At 36.9% G+C, this 15,805-nt stretch overlaps 2 protein-coding genes and 2 pseudogenes across 5 annotated transcripts; all 4 read left to right on the top strand.

Moving 5' to 3' along the window:
- The first annotated feature begins 130 nt into the window (after nucleotides 1-130).
- LOC111314285 (photosystem II reaction center W protein, chloroplastic-like) lies at nucleotides 131-4,488 on the top strand (annotated as a pseudogene). The gene is made up of 5 exons (XR_002693141.2): nucleotides 131-679; nucleotides 786-2,015; nucleotides 2,570-2,646; nucleotides 3,192-3,279; nucleotides 3,961-4,488. The product of XR_002693141.2 is annotated as a photosystem II reaction center W protein, chloroplastic-like (transcript).
- On the top strand, nucleotides 2,408-3,418 carry LOC149512141 (uncharacterized). Its single transcript, XM_089752197.1, has 6 exons — nucleotides 2,408-2,443; nucleotides 2,610-2,713; nucleotides 2,788-2,839; nucleotides 3,085-3,119; nucleotides 3,184-3,279; nucleotides 3,346-3,418. Exons 1-6 carry the CDS (start codon nucleotides 2,408-2,410, stop codon nucleotides 3,416-3,418), a joined length of 396 nt encoding a protein of 131 aa, XP_089608323.1.
- Nucleotides 4,489-5,067: 579 nt separating the features above from the next.
- On the top strand, nucleotides 5,068-10,156 carry LOC111314284 (glutathione reductase, chloroplastic-like; annotated as a pseudogene). The gene is made up of 11 exons (XR_016332376.1): nucleotides 5,068-5,558; nucleotides 5,964-6,189; nucleotides 6,295-6,573; nucleotides 6,691-6,867; nucleotides 7,231-7,284; nucleotides 7,394-7,548; nucleotides 8,447-8,510; nucleotides 8,584-8,754; nucleotides 8,832-8,969; nucleotides 9,386-9,571; nucleotides 9,914-10,156. The product of XR_016332376.1 is annotated as a glutathione reductase, chloroplastic-like (transcript).
- Nucleotides 10,157-10,282: 126 nt separating this feature from the next.
- On the top strand, nucleotides 10,283-14,897 carry LOC111313436 (F-box/LRR-repeat protein 17-like). Of its 2 annotated transcripts, none has more exons than XM_022914114.2 (11): nucleotides 10,283-11,274; nucleotides 11,764-11,865; nucleotides 12,461-12,605; nucleotides 12,695-12,879; nucleotides 13,085-13,189; nucleotides 13,308-13,405; nucleotides 13,517-13,737; nucleotides 13,826-13,892; nucleotides 13,993-14,078; nucleotides 14,253-14,351; nucleotides 14,642-14,897. In XM_022914114.2, exons 1-11 carry the CDS (start codon nucleotides 10,628-10,630, stop codon nucleotides 14,705-14,707), a joined length of 1,821 nt encoding a protein of 606 aa, XP_022769849.1. In that variant the 5' UTR covers nucleotides 10,283-10,627; the 3' UTR covers nucleotides 14,708-14,897. The 2 variants fall into 2 exon arrangements, with proteins under 2 accessions (XP_022769849.1, XP_089608914.1); XM_089752788.1 differs by having other exon boundaries at nucleotides 13,070-13,189.
- The last annotated feature ends 908 nt before the right edge of the window (nucleotides 14,898-15,805 follow it).

Raw genomic sequence — 15,805 nt, 5'->3', positions numbered from 1 at the left:
GTACATTTGTACGTAACTGATATCACAATTCCCCTAGATTCAAGAATACATATTCTTGAAATAAGAGGGGAAACATATAAACTTTTATTGATCGGATAGTTAATTAGTTTAAGATTAGTTTAACATATAAACTTATAAATTAGTTTAAGATTAAATCTGAAACATAATTCAAAGATAGAATATTTGAATCTGAGCATACGCAGTTGCCGATATTTTTTGTACGGAAAATAGTTTAAGATTGTTGTTGTGAACCAAGAAAATAATTTTTTAAGTTAGGTCTAAGTTAGGTTCAAGGCCCGTTATTTTCCCTTGTCATGACTTACGACCAAAGGACGCTCTTGGGTTCAATCTTTGTTTACAGACAGATGACACGTGGACGAATTGGTTGGGCCTATTTGGATAGGGGATCTGAAAGGAGGAGCTACCTATCAGTCTGGCGTGATTCTTGACCAACGGTATTAATCTGTAAAATTCTTTACGACGTATATGAAATGAAATAAACTGGTACTCTTTGGATCAACTGCCATTGTAGCAAGATCACTCTACTGTAGCTGTTTGCTTTCTCCTAATTGGAAAAGGAATATGGCAACCATCTCTGCTAGCACCCCTACCTCATCAATCACCCATGCAGCTATTGCACACAGGCCATCACCGAGGGTTGCATCCCCTGTTGCCGTTGGTAATTTTCAAGGATTTCTTCTTCTTTTTTTTTTTTTCATTCTGTCTAAAAGAAAAATATCATTTTCATTTTTCGTTTTCACCTCAACTGCAAATTTTGCTTCCAGGGTTGCCAACAACGGCAAAGAAGGGGAAAGTGATGTGTTTCACGGAGAATAAGTCTTTTGCACATAAAAATATTTGAGAACATCACAGCTTTGATATTACTTGTTAGACTAAAAAAATCATAATCTTAATCCCTTTGGTTTTAGCAACAACCTTCTTGGCTGGATCCTTTTTGGTGTATTCGGCCTGATTTGGGCACTTTACTTTGTTTACACTTCCTCCCTTGAAGAGGATGAGGAGTCGAGATTGTCACTCTAAGCCAAACCTTATTTCTTTTTGGTGTTGTTAATTGCAAATATCAAGTTCAAAGGAATGTAGAAAATCAGAGTTTGGCTTTCCTATCTTGTAGTAAAACTGCCTTCTGCATGCCCAATGTGTATTCTTATATATATATATATATATATATATATATATTACTAATGTTTCTCTTTAAAAATTTTATAATTTCCTTGTCTATCTGTTGTTTCTTCATCGATGCTTGATTTGATTAAGATGAAGATGGATATAGGACAGAAACAACAGGGAATTTGGGAGCCTCTACCCTGTTTATACTTGCTGTCTACAATGGCATATTTCATCAATTGGTAGCTTTACTTTTAAGCTACCAATGGCTCAGGCACCTCAATCAATTCATTTAGGCAAGAAAAGAAGATTTTAGTTCTCCTCCTATTATTCACTAGTGAAATTGGATCTTAAGAAAGATCTCGTGAGAATAATTATAAAATTTTGATTCCTTTAACTGTAATCACAACATTTAAATCGAAATAATATTTATCAATAAAAAAATTTAATTATCTAATAGAAATATTTAAAACAAAATCTACATTATGAATTAAGATTTTATGATCATGGTTTAACCTACATTAATATTCCGTAATAATTTTCACATGATCAAGACCTCCCGGCTGTGGAGTTTAAAAATTTCATAAAAGGTGTATCGGAAAAACATTCTTAATTAATATCTTCGATCGCAATTCACACCCCTGAGGCCCTATCAGAAACTATGATTCACTATTGGCCCACCAATGGCTCATATTAAAATTTAGGCCCAAATCGCCCGTCGTGTAACTTTCGCTATGGTCTGTTACTGAACTTAAATGGCTATCTCTAAGTAGCTCCGCTTGATCTTTTGTTTGTCGAGCGATTTCGAAAGCTTTTCCTTATCAGTTACCTTTATCTACGGCGCCCAACCTTAAGAACCCAAAGGTGCCTTCTCTTTCTTTTGGCGTGCGGTACGTTAGGTTTCCTTTTTTATTTTCTTCTTTTTTTTACTTTCAAGTCTCTAAGTCTGATTTTTTTTTTTTACTTTATTGCCGACCACATATTCGGAATAATGTCTCAAACTAGTGTTTAATAACTGACATTTGCTTTTGGTTTGATTCTCAGATTTATGACATTTTAAATCTTTGAAGACGGCCAAAAAAAAAAATTTCTATCTAAACTTTAATCGAGCACACTTTGCGGTTACCACTTACCACCCCATCTTCTTCACCTTCCTTCCCTTTTCTTGGGTAGGGTTTGTAGTATTATATCTTCCGACGTTGATTGAAGGGTCATTTGGTTTTTCTTAAGTGTTTTTGTCCAACTATGCTTTGACAATGATTGATGATGTTTGTAAATTGTAATGTCGGTTATTGCGAACTTGGGACTCTGTATGTCAGTATATGACATCAAGTCAATTTAGGGTGGCTTTATCTTATTGCTTTTCACTTTTAACGTATTGCTATTATTTTTGTATGCAATTGCTGTAAGCTAGACTAATGATTCAATTTCTTGTTCTCTGCAGTCTCTGAAGTTTGACAATCTTGTTATTGCTGTTGTGGTAGGTGGAGTTCAGAGTGATCGTTTTTCGTCCATTTGTTGGTGAGTTTGTTGTTGCAAAACTTAAAGAATCTGATGCTAATGGCTTGCACTGTATGTCTGAAAAAAAGTACTTGTCTACTTATTTGATTCTGGTTGTGTGTTCTATAAGTATCCATATTTATATTTTCCTTTTTCCTTTAGAATAAACACTGTGCTTTATCATTTGTATGTTGGAGCCAAGAATAGCATTCTGGTTTAATAACTAATTCAAATTGATGCGTTAACTCAACCTGTTTTTAATCATATATTCTCTTTGTGGCTAGTTCAAGGCAAAATGAATCGGTCGAGAAAACATTTCTTTCCATTTATACAAGAAGTTTGTGGATGGTGTATGGAGCACATCTTTGTTCCTCATCAATGAATTTAGAACGTTACAGCTTGAGTTAAGGCAATGCAATGTTTAGATTGTCCAATTTGTATGTTTCTTGTTGCATTTAGTTGCATAGGACTCGATCTATAAGGAAAATACTGATGTAAAGAAAATAATAAATGACATAAAGATAATAAAACACTAATGTGCTTCTTAACTATTTTGAGGATTGCAGAAATCAAGGTAGATGGATATGGAATTTTGGAGGAACAGAAGAAGAACAGTTGGAAGAATCATGATTTATTATTGATGGAACAGATCAGGTATGTCTTATTATATTGTTGCAAATTTCCATAAACTTCTGATGTATACGTTTACACTGACTTCAGATTTTCTGAATCCCAGATTAAACTTCATAGTGTTACTTATCCTTCTGTTCCACTTGAAAATACCGAAATTTGAAACCATTTGCCCCAATGGTGATTACTGGAAGTTCATCTTTCAAATTTGTCTCATCATTGTCTGTCTGTAGCATTAGGTCTCTCTCTCTCTCTAAAAGTTTTCTAGGTTAATATTATGTTATTTTATTTTATATAAATCATGCTAAAGGATATCTTCTGTTATGAAAACCAGCTTTGCACATAACACAAGAAGGGAGGATTTTCATTTTCATGTAATAAGGCTCATTTGTTCTTCCTCTTTAGATCATGGCTTAATCAGACCTTGAATTCTTTGATCCCTCATCTGTAACGAAACATGAATTGTCCCTTTCAGTCTTCTCCCTTCTTCCACATTCTTCAATTCCTAAGGTTTGGTTTATAATATATGTTGACAAACATCCCCCCCAAAAAAAGGGTAACCCCCCCCCCCCCCCCTCTTGGCACTACATTTCCTCCTAACAACTAGAGATCAATAAGTTATAGGTTTATGTACCTCCTAAAAGTACAAAAGGTTCAGTTATATGATTAATATAATTTTTTTTAATCGCATTTGTTTTATTGCAGGGATCAATAGACTATATGATGGTTTGGGCCCAGTTTCATAGTGGGAGGACGCAGAAATGGTTCAGGAAGAACTTTAAGTTAACAGACACATTAGCTAGCCTTACATATCAGTAAATGGAAGGACAACTGAGGCTTCTCGTAGGTTGGAGATGATTGTAACTACTTCAAAAGGCAGCAGAAATGATATTTTTCAAAGCTTGCAATAGCCGGCGGCAGTGGGTTTTTTCGTGCTTCTTCCTACAGATTACGGGGTGATTTGGATGCCACCGTACCCCCAGTTGCGCTCTATGGAACATTGTGCCAAATTCATTGATGCAATGTTTGGATGAAAATGTTGAGGCGTGATAGCCTCTAGTTACCCACTGGAGATAAAAGCTTCGGTAGAAATTGATACGTTACATTTCCACCGCACCTTTTGTCTCAATTTTGCCCATAAATTTTTTAATTTCTTTCCTTTCTACTTTTAAAGTTGTAAAAGTTGTAGAGATTTTCATATCATTTAATCTTTCGATATTTTATTTTTTTTCAGTTTGATTTTTTATTTAAAAATTTTAAAATAATTTTGTTAATTTAATATAATAAATAAATTTTATTATATGGTAAATAAATAATATAAAAAATAATTTATTAATATACTTTTAGAATAAAGTTTTTAATGATAATTTTTTATTCTCTTATCAGTACCGTTATTTTATTATATAAACATATATTTCACCATCATTAATTTTATCATTCGCCTAAATAAATCTTCCATCTTCTCTATGAGCGTGGAGATTATTGCGTCAACTCAACCATAAAATTTATATGAACGGACATGCTAACGTTAACATACAAAACCTTGAAATTGTTGTTTGTGACAATTTTGGTGAGTATCTACACCTCTTTTGTTTGCATAAAAAATTGAATGGCTCGACTTTGATGTTATCAATTTTAATTTTGCCTCAATTTTTTAAAACAATTTGAATTGTGGGATGTATTGGAGAGAACAATTTCCCATAAAGTTTGATTTTACAAAGAAAAAAGAAAGAAAATCATAGTCCGCAAAGCGAAACGGACCCAAGGTCAACTCCTTCCTCCGCCGCAAATCGTCTCGACTAATATATATTTAATAGCCGGACCCACCCGCTTACAACATCGTCCAAGATATCCACGCCCGGGTCAAAGCAAAGCATAAGCTATATTTACTCAAAGGCAGAGACGTTAACCCGAAAAGAGAAAAAAGACGGCAACCACTTCTTTTACAGCTCCCAAACTCTCTGCCCCAACTCTCCAAACCCTCGGCGAAACCTTCCTTCTGTCCCTTTACCCAACACCCTTTCTTCTTTTCCACGCCGCTTTTCTCCCTTTATCTCTCGCTTTCCCCACCACCATCACCACCACCTCCGGTTGCGGCGCTGCCGTCTCTTCTCGGTTCGTGCCAAGTCCGAGAATGGCGCTGAACCGCTGCGACAATACGACTTCGACCTCTTTACTATCGACGGCGGCAGTGACGGCTTTCGTGCTTCTCGTTTCGCAGCCAATTTTGGTGCTTCTGGTGCTGTCTGTGAGCTTCCGTTTTCGACTATTTCTTCTGAGACCACCGGCGGTGTTGGCGGGACGTAAGTCTGTGGAGTATTAGGGACTTATTTTAATGTGACTTGATATCTATAAATTACTTGTTTTGTGTGTAAAGATGGTTTTTCTGAAGAAATTAGGATTTTTGTAGTTTATTGCACATTGGATTATCCATTAGAACTGCATGTGTTTTTTTTTTTTGCCTTTTGGGTTCTAAGGAATTTTTTCTTTTTCTTTTTTTTTTCTTATTTTACTTGAAATTTACAATCTTAACTGGCTAAAGTTATGGTTTTTAGTCTCAAGTTCAATATCCAATGCTCTCGGCAATGTAAAGATAATTCAAGAAAGTCATCTATTGGTTACATATTTGGTTTCACCGTTATCAATGTCATTGTTTTTGGTCCGTGTTTACTTGAGGTTGTAAAATCAAAATTTGTGTATAATTGCAGATGCGTACTTAGAGGATGTATACCGAAGAAGCTAATGGTTTATGCGTCAAAATATTCTCATGAATTTGATGAGAGTAATGGTTTTGGATGGAAATATGACACTGAACCAAGGCATGATTGGAGCACCTTGATGGTTAATAAAAATGCTGAGTTACAGCGTCTTACTGGTATTTACAAGAACATTCTAAAAAATGCTGGTGTCACACTAATTGAAGGCCGTGGAAAGGTAGGATGATCCTCTCTCCACATTGTCTCTTTCTGATATGTGTTAATGCATTTGTATTTTTAATGGTTCTTGGTTGTGAATCCATTTTGATGATATTCCCTGCAGATATTGGATCCACACACTGTTGATGTAGATGGTAAACTTTAAACTGCAAGGCATATACTGATTTCAGTTGGTGGACGCCCATTTATTCCTGAGATTCCAGGAAGTGAATATGCGATAGATTCTGATGCTGCCCTTGATTTGCCCTCAAAACCAGAGAAAGTTGCTATAGTTGGTGGGGGATACATAGCTTTGGAATTTGCTGGCATTCTGAATGGATTGAAAAGCGAGGTCCATGTATTTATACGTCAGAAAAAAGTTTTACAGGGTTTTGTTGAAGAGGTGAAGAATTTTACAAACTGATAGCTGCTTTAGTTTATTTTATCATGTTATAGTAATTTGAATGATACTTTTTTAGAAATTTTGTTATTCTTAGTAAAAACTCTGCCCTGTTTATAGATCAGGGATTTTGTTGGAGAGCAAATGTCTCTACAAGGAATTGAGTTTCATACAGAGGAGTCACCTCAGGCAATTTTTAAGTCAGCTGATGGTTCATTGTCTCTGAAGACCAACAAAGGAACATTTGAAAGCTTTTCACATGTAATGTTTGCAACTGGTCGAAGGCCTAATACAAAGGTTTGGAATAATTTTTTTTTACTCAATTCTCTCTAGTAAATGTCCTTTGGGTAACCAATTACCTACAAAAAAGCTACCACATCAAACATGGTTGTAACTATACTAAAGAAAACATCCCACCAGAGAAACAGGACATAAAGGAGAAAAGTTAACAACCAGGTATTAGAACCCTTATCGTCAAATGTAATCAAACTTCTTCATTGCCTGATTCTCTTCATATTGTGACTTAAGGAACCTTAAACGTTTTGTATGTAGAGGATGTGAATTTGCTCCTTTTAATGGCAACTTCATTTTTTTATGTAAATCAAGATAGATTTGATGAATTTTCTATTTGGTTTAACATTAACTCCTACTACATTGCAGAACTTAGGATTGGAGACAGTGGGGGTGAAAATGAACAAGAATGGAGCAATAGAGGTAGTGCTCTTATTATCTTGGAATTAATTTTGCTTCATTTTCTCTATTTTCTGTTTTCCGGTACTATTTTGGTTAATTTCTATGTTTTCTTGCCTCATTGTTTCTTTAGGTTGATGAATACTTGCGTACCACAGTACCTTCCATTTGGGCCGTAGGGGATGTCACAGATAGAATAAATTTGACACCTGTTGCATTGATAGAAGGAGGAGCAGGAGCATTAGCAAAAACACTGTTTCAGAATGAACCAACTAAACCTGATTTTAGGTAATCTACACACTAGAGATTGATTGATTGAAAAAAAATTTAAGGATTAGGTAAAATTGGAAAGGGCTTATGACTCTTTTTTTGCTTCTACTGAATACCGATTGAGGCAGTTGCACCACCTTCCTATTGGAAAAACCATTTCTAGTGTCTGGTTACAATTTCAAAGGTATAGATTCATATATCCCATTTTTCTTTTTTTTTCTTCTCTTTCAACAAACCTCCATTCCAGGTCTCTGTCCTTCTTATCTCTCTTGTTGGTCACGCATATGCCAGGCTTCTTTTTCCCCTTGCTCTATTTTTTCATGTTTCTTTTTTCTAAACATTTCTTTCCAAAACCCGTCACTGCTGCCCAATTATGGTAACCCTGTCTGCCCACTCCACTGGTTCATTATTATTTTGTACTTCTGTTGTTTAAATTTATTGGATTTTATGTTTGGGGTGGCTGAGGTTGTTTTTTGGATTTATTTGGTGATGGTTGGGGGTGGATTGGGTGCTTTAAAGGATCGAATGTTTGGTTAGAGAAATCTTCTAGAAAACAGTATAATCTACATCTGTTTTAACACCACTCATCCAATAGTGCCTTGGAAATTACCCAGTTAGAGATATAATGGAGGGAAGCCAGACTCCAATCTTGCTTGTTGTCAAGTGACACTTATTAATGAATCATATTTGATCCCTGGATTGAGACCCACTTATAATATAGTATCGTATTCAAATAAAGGAAGGCATAATATTGTTAATTAACCGCATTTTGATTCAATGACCATTCAGCAGACAAGTTATACGGTGTCTTCTTCCTTTTTGATATGATGTTTGGGTGGTTTTGTGATACAAAGAAGTGGATTTTATGTCATATTCAATTGCTTTTTGGCTTTTCTTCCCATGCATTTTGGAATAGGGCTGTACCCTCTGCCGTCTTTTCCCAGCCACCAATTGGACAAGTTGGTCTTACTGAAGAACAGGTGAGGAACTGTTTGGCGTATTAGCAGCAGCTGAAAGTGGTTAATTGTGCTCAATAATTCAAGGATTTTACAGGCTATAAAAGAGTATGGTGATATTGATGTCTACACAGCAAACTTCAGGCCATTGAAGGCCACTCTCTCAGGGCTTCCTGATCGGGTTTTCATGAAACTTATAGTCTGTGCAAAGACAAGCAAAGTTCTTGGTCTACACATGTGTGGAGCAGATTCAGCAGAACTTGTGCAGGTTCAAGGTTTTACCTAAATTGGTGCTTTCAATTTCAGGTTCTGCAGTTTTTTCTGATCTGTGCAATTGTTTTCCAGGGATTTGCAGTTGCTGTGAAAGCTGGCTTGACAAAAGCAGATTTTGATGCCACAGTGGGTATTCATCCAACATCAGCTGAGGAGTTTGTCACAATGAGGACTCCTACCAGGAAAATACAAGGGAGCCCCGAGTCCGAGGTTTGTTGTAGTTTTTAGCCTTCTGCATTGATACTTGTGTAGTTGTGTTCTAATGTGTTTAATTATTATTTCTAATATCATAACTGAAAATCACTGAAGTTCAACAAGATTACCGGGTGACTGACAATTCCTTTACCATACAAGCAAAACTTAATTTCCTTGCAGCTACTGACCAAGTTAACATATCCTGTTAACCTATTGATTTCCAAGCTGCTGTCTTCTGTTAGTTTTTGTCTAGGACTAACTTATTTTCAAATGGTTTATTGCTTTGAGTTTATTTTTGTGCAATCCTGTGTTTTAAAGCATTCTGATACTTACTAATAATCATTTTTCATTTATGCAATCAATAATGTTATTCCAATTTCTTCATCACTGCCCAAATTGAGTTCCGGTACTTTTTTTACCATGTCACACAGGGAAAGTTGGGTCTTTGAGGCAAAAGCTGCAGCAGGGGTTTAGCAAGAGTAATTGATTGGCTGCAGACTATGGGGGTTCCACTTAAGGTGCAAACAATTTGATATGATGTTCTTATGACTTGTCCAAAATGACTGTTTGCTTTGAGTTCTTATTATTCCTATCTAACATGAGGAAAACATGGAAAGGTATTAATGACAATCCTAGATAACTGCTGAGCTCTTTCTGGATAAATTGTTTCCCTTTTTTTATTTTTTTTTTGGGGGGGGGGGGGGGGGGAGGTGGGTGTTGATAGGATAAATTGATTAATTTTTTATGTTAGAGATAAACTTCTGGGTAGTGCTGCAAAACCCTCCGGCTGTGTATGCAAAAAAGCTTGATCATATAAATTATTTTGCCAACTTTAAAATCAAGTGAAATAACTGTTGTGTTCTTGCTGTAAGTAGTTGTTCCTTGCTTATTCCCTCTCGGGGTTTTCTTCCCTTAAACCAAACTTTCTGGTCGTCTAATCATTTGGAGCAATATGGCAGGCTGGGCTACCGGCGTATAGCTGATGGATCTCAGATTTTGACTCGCGATGGTTGATGATGATGTGGAGCAAAGCTGCAGAAGGAGATTTTCAAAAGCAATGACAAAGGATCCCCCATTGAAAGAATTTCTCCATTTTGCACTAAATGATGCAGTTTTACAAAATTATTCTTTTTTTTTTTTTTTCTGTACACTATCCCTTCACTTTTTGAGATGATAGTAGTAGTAATCTTTGATTTTTCTAAGCATGCAAATCTCACCCGATGTCTTAACTTACAAGTTAAAATTCGTCAATAATTTTTTTGAAGAGTCTCAATCATAATAGAGTCCTAGTACTACTAAATTTGTCCAATTCGGAAGTCTTTTCGCGTGTAAAAAGAAAAAAAAAAACTAAAAAAAGTGAAACAAAAAGTATCGTCTTTTATTGTTCAACGTTTTTGACTCTGCAGTGCCATCCATCCACCTACCCACCCACCGGGAAGAGGGTAAAACAGTAAATAAACATCATAAACCACGCTCCTCTCTTCTATTTTCTCCAGCTTTCGAAATCAGGCGCCAAACTTTGCCAGTTCTCCCGCCCCTTCACGACCAAATCCTCCCTCTCTTTATTTTCCATCTCTCTTCCTCCCACCCATACTCCCTCTCTTTCATTTCAATCATTTGTCATATCTTCATTTTCTCTCTCTCTCTTTCCCTGTCTACGCTGCCAGACAGCCATGCACCAGCCACAGTCTCACATTTCTTCATCAGCCTCCGCCGCCACTGCTGCCGCTGCAGCAGCTGCGGCATTTGACTTCAAACCACCCAAACGTCGAGGCAGTTACAACTGTGGCAGATGTGGACTTCCCAAGAAAGGCCATGTTTGCCAAGTTATCGGCACCGGCAGCAGCCCTACTTCAATTTCCACCCCAACATCAGCTCCAGCCACCGCAACTGCCACCACCGCCACCGATGCTTCCTCATCGGCAGCCCGTCCTCCTCGTCCTCCACCCCTACGTCAGCCCTACTCCCGCCTCCGACGTGCACTTTCCTTTGACGACATCGATATCCACTGCGACTCGCCGGAAAATGATTTAGATGGATATGATTCTTCCTTCCCGGGTACAGATCTGGATCCGGATAATGAGATAGTCTCCGGTGGATTACCCGCGGGGTGTCTGTGGGAGGTCTTGAGGAGATTGCCGCCTGCGGGGCTGTTGGAGGCGGCGAAGGTGTGTAAAGGCTGGAGGGAAACGACGAAGAGACTATGGAGGGCGGCGGAGGAGCTGAGACTTATGGTCCCACCTAGGGCTCACCTCAGGTTCATCGGATCAGTTTTGCAAAAATGCCCGAGTCTTGTTAGACTTTCTCTCAAGATGGAAAGGTTCTGGTCTAAACTAATCTTAGACAGATCTAGGGTTTTATGGACTGGATCGGTTGATACCGATGGAGATCTAGATAAAATCGTGAAATGAGAATTAATGTGGTTATAATTTAAAAGAAAATAATCAGCGAAATTAAGTGGAAATTGATATATAATCAAGAGCGGCATGAGAACTGCAAAACTGTGTTCGATCTAAACACTGTTTTAATAGTGCTCTTTGGGCAACATTCTGATAAAATTTTCCCGTAACTAAGAGCTAAAATCAATGCAATAATTTACAAAGGGGTTTGATTAGTGTTTCAACTAAAATTTAAACCGGAGAACTTTAAGGTCTCTATTCACTTGGAGAGATGTGTCCTAACAATTTATTTGATTGTAAGAATTTGCTTTTTATTTTTGCATTCTTTTGGGGGATTTGAGGGGTCAATGCTGCTTTTGGACTTCTGTTTCCCCCCTTACAGTAACTTTTTTCTTGTTTGGGTTTTGCAGCGATGTGGACTCAACAATGCTGGCCTGCATTGCGTTTTCTTGCCCTAATTTGGAGTCTATGGAGATTTCGAAATCGGATACAGCTGTCAATCGGATCACAGGGTATGATTTCTTTCTCGCCTCTTTTTTTTTTTTTGGTTTTTTGTAATATATGGTTAGATCTTTGAAATGGTATGCCTAGCTGCTCAGCTAATAACCTTTGTTACTCTTGATTAATGTTTGATTGCCCACCTTCAATTTTGTTGATGGACGAACTTCTTTAGATCTAGCTACTTGGCCTAAATTTATCAGTTTTTTTATCATTAAAATTATTGGATGGTTTGAGTGACTAAGGGTTATAATTCTGGTGAAATAATTTGAGATTTGTAACATGAAAATATTATAAAGTTTTGTACACCCTTTATAGATTTATTGGTCCGACTCATATTGGTTTATGTTTGTTCCTTATTGGTCGGGAACTGTCTCTTCATATTTTAGGTTGTAATGCATAACCTGTTCCTTGCTAAAATTTCTATTTATGATGGAATACTTCAATATTTTTGCCCCTGTTTTGATTTTCAAACTATTTGGTGGTTACTTTTTTTGTTATGCTTCGTGTCATATCCTGCTTATGTGTAGTTGCATGGTAAGTGGGCACAAGTTTACAAATTCCATATTAATTGATTTTGATTTGATTTCGTCAAATTTTTATGTACAGAGATGAATTGGGTCGTTTTGTTGCTGATAAGCGCTGTCTAATGAGCCTTAAGATGGAAGGATGTTCTAATTTAGGGGTTTTTGTCCTCTCTTCATCAAGTCTATCTACTCTCTGGCTTTCTGATCTTTATTCCCTCTCTAAGACGGTAACTTCTTATTATGTCCTTTTATGTTTATAAGTTTGACTTTTCTGTGGCGGTTAAGTGAATTTGTGTTTACGTGTGGCTCCTTTTAGGTTTTTAACTGTCCCAATTTGAAAGAGATATCCTTGGGATTTTCTCACCAAGAAAATGACACTACTGATCTTACTACCATGGTTGATGGTATGGGAAGAAGTTGTCCAAGGTTGCAAAACATACACATTGCCTCAATTCGGCTTTCACATGCTGTTGTTCTTTCCCTTACAGCTGCTAACTTGAGGTTTGTTGATTCTTTTGGTCTACAAGTTCATTTTAATCATGCATCATTTCTGGATCTATAGACACTGCTTTGCTTTATCAAGAATGGTAGTGGTTAAATGGACTTGCTCTGTTTAGTTTTCTAGCAATGCTGTGTTTTATTTCATGGATTTCTGCATTTGGAGGATAAATAATCACTAGTTTGATAACAGTTGTCTGTTATTCAGGGGCTTGCGAATGCTTTCGCTTGTTCTTGGCTCAGAAATCACGGATGCATCTGTTGCTGCTATTGCTTCAAGCTATTCAAGATTAGAATTACTTGATCTGAGTGGGTATGTTTTGCTACAGCTTTTATTGATTTATCCATCTATCTTGGCTGGTTCTAAAAGATTACATTTTATCAATTAATCTTCAGCACCATATTTCCTGATGCTTGCCACTTGGTTTCAGGTCTAGTATCAGTGACAGTGGCATCGGAATGATCTGCAATGTGTTTCCAAACTCATTGTCAAGACTCCTCCTTGCTCTTTGTCCTAACATCACGTCAAGTAATATTCATGTCTTAGATTCACCTATATTGCTGTCAGTAGCTATATTTACCTATAATTGTCCCATTTCATGTAAATCTATTTATTAATATGTTTGTATGTTTTTCTTAGGCGGAATTCAGTTTGCCACAGCTCAACTACCTCTTCTTGAACTTATGGATTGTGGGATGACCATATGTGATCCTGATTCCCAGAATTCACCCAGTGATGAAAGTGGCGACAATGAACTTCCAAATGCATTCAACAGTAAACTGCATCTTATGTACCAGAAGCTTATTATCAAACACAGCCGATTAAAAAAACTCAGCTTGTGGGGTTGTTCTGGCTTAGATGTGAGATCATTTAGTCCTCAATCTTGAGTATATTGCTAGTTTTTTCTTAATAACCTCTTGTGGTTCTTATTTGTGATTCTAAATGCAGGCATTATGTTTAAACTGCCCGGAACTCAATGACCTTAATCTGAACTCCTGTAAAAACTTGCATCCGGGTATATTTTTGCTAGTTTGAAATTGAACATTGTCATTTGTTAATCAGTTGATTATGCATATCTTTTTCTAATCATTATTTAATAAACTGCGTTTTCCTAGAGAGATTGCTACTTCAATGCCCAAGTTTACAAAATGTGCATGCATCAGGATGTCAGGAGTTGTTAATTGGGGCCATTAAAGGCCAGGTAAATAATTATAATTTCTTTGAGTTCCATTTTACTCTTGTTAAATCCCTCATGTGGAGCTTTATCCAATCAATCCTGTTTTCTTGGGGTGGGGGTGGGGGTGGAGGGTTGAAATCTAGTCTGCAAAGTTCATCTAATTAAATCCCCTTATTTAATCTTTGAAAACGTTGGCAGGTGAGTGATAACTTGGCTTCTGTGGAAAACCATTTTCCGTTTAAGCGTTTGGCTGATGGCTCAAAGAGGGTTCGTGCACCAAATTTTCTCAGTCAACAGGTATAGTCTATAGCAGAATTTGGTTTTAACGGAAATTCAAATCGGAATGGACTGTATTACTATACACCATCCTGACATTGCTGTACATATGATATGATTCTGGTTATTCAATAAAAAAACACAATCTTCCTTGTACTGCTAGACCCAAACCGATATGTTTAATTTGAAAGCTACAATTTGATTGATAACTGAATTTCAGAACTAAGTTGAATTTGTGAAAATGGAGGAATCATTGTTGCTGAATAAAAAAAAAAGTTCAATTCCTAATGTGAAGATTTGTTGTTTTGCAGTCAAGTGAGGATGATAAGAAACGAAGGAGGATTGTGGGACGACCGTGTAACGTGGTTGTGAACTAAAATCCCATTTCTGTTTTACCTGTGCTTTGCCCTTTAATAATATACAGGCAGCGCCGCACTGAATTGCCTTATCCTCGACAAATCATATTTCTTTTGTTTTCGAAGTACTGATTTTGTTGTAACAGAAACTCTCCAAGGCCTTGTTGGATCAATTTTTCATCTTTCAATAAAAGTTCATAATTTTATCAAAGGTCTTTTGTCTTTTATTTTATAATCAAAAGCAAATCACAGGTCCGATTAAGGATTGAGTCCAATGTTCAAGTTAAGGCATGCAAGTTGGGAGGAGAAAAGGATGATAAAAGAGTAAGTCATCCTTCCTTAACTAATACTGTAATGCAGGATTGAAAGAGAATACATGAATGAAAATTTGGATAAAAGATATTTATAGATTCATGACATGGCCCTTTTCAAGAATTCTCAGTTTATAGTGTCTAGGTGATACGGAACCATTTTTTCCCACCCCCCACCTACACCTACAGCGCCACCCCAACAAGTTCAAATATTAACAATTTCCATGAATGGAAATGCATGGATTTCGGCAGAGTCGTCAGATCCAGGATATAATCAGACAGAGAAATGTCAGTTGATCCAACTCAATTATATAAGCCCATGTTGCAGATAACTGCAAGATATTAACGTCAATCATATATTATTACTATATAATATAGGCAGTAACAGCCATGACATTCGCCAACAGCAGGGACCACTTCCCCAACCCCTCTAAGCCCTGAGCCCCCTTATCACGGTCACAGGTCAAATGCCTTATAATAACCCTCTCCGGTCTCCAGTCCCCGTTCTCCAAGCCCATTTCTTCGTTCTCACCACACCCAACCGTTTTCCCTCTTCCCTTAGCTTTCCCCATTAAATTTTTCCCTTTTTCTTAATTCAACGTCTCAAGTAAAGAATAAACGTCAAATACTACTTCTCGCATTGGACAGATAGCAATCTTTTTCACACTAAAAAACACAAAAATAAATGCGCTGACCTTAACCAATGAGCATGAGTAAATGCCCACATGATCTTGTTCCCTTGCATTTTCCATTACCAAAATTAAAGCGTCTTGGAACCTTTGCTCCTCAATTTTAATTTCTGATCAGT

The sequence above is a fragment of the Durio zibethinus genome, chromosome 23, assembly GCF_047325235.1.
Source record: "Durio zibethinus cultivar Kanyao isolate XHJ-2024 chromosome 23, ASM4732523v1, whole genome shotgun sequence".
NCBI lineage: Eukaryota > Viridiplantae > Streptophyta > Magnoliopsida > Malvales > Malvaceae > Durio > Durio zibethinus.
This window is presented reverse-complemented; position numbering and strand designations above follow the sequence as displayed.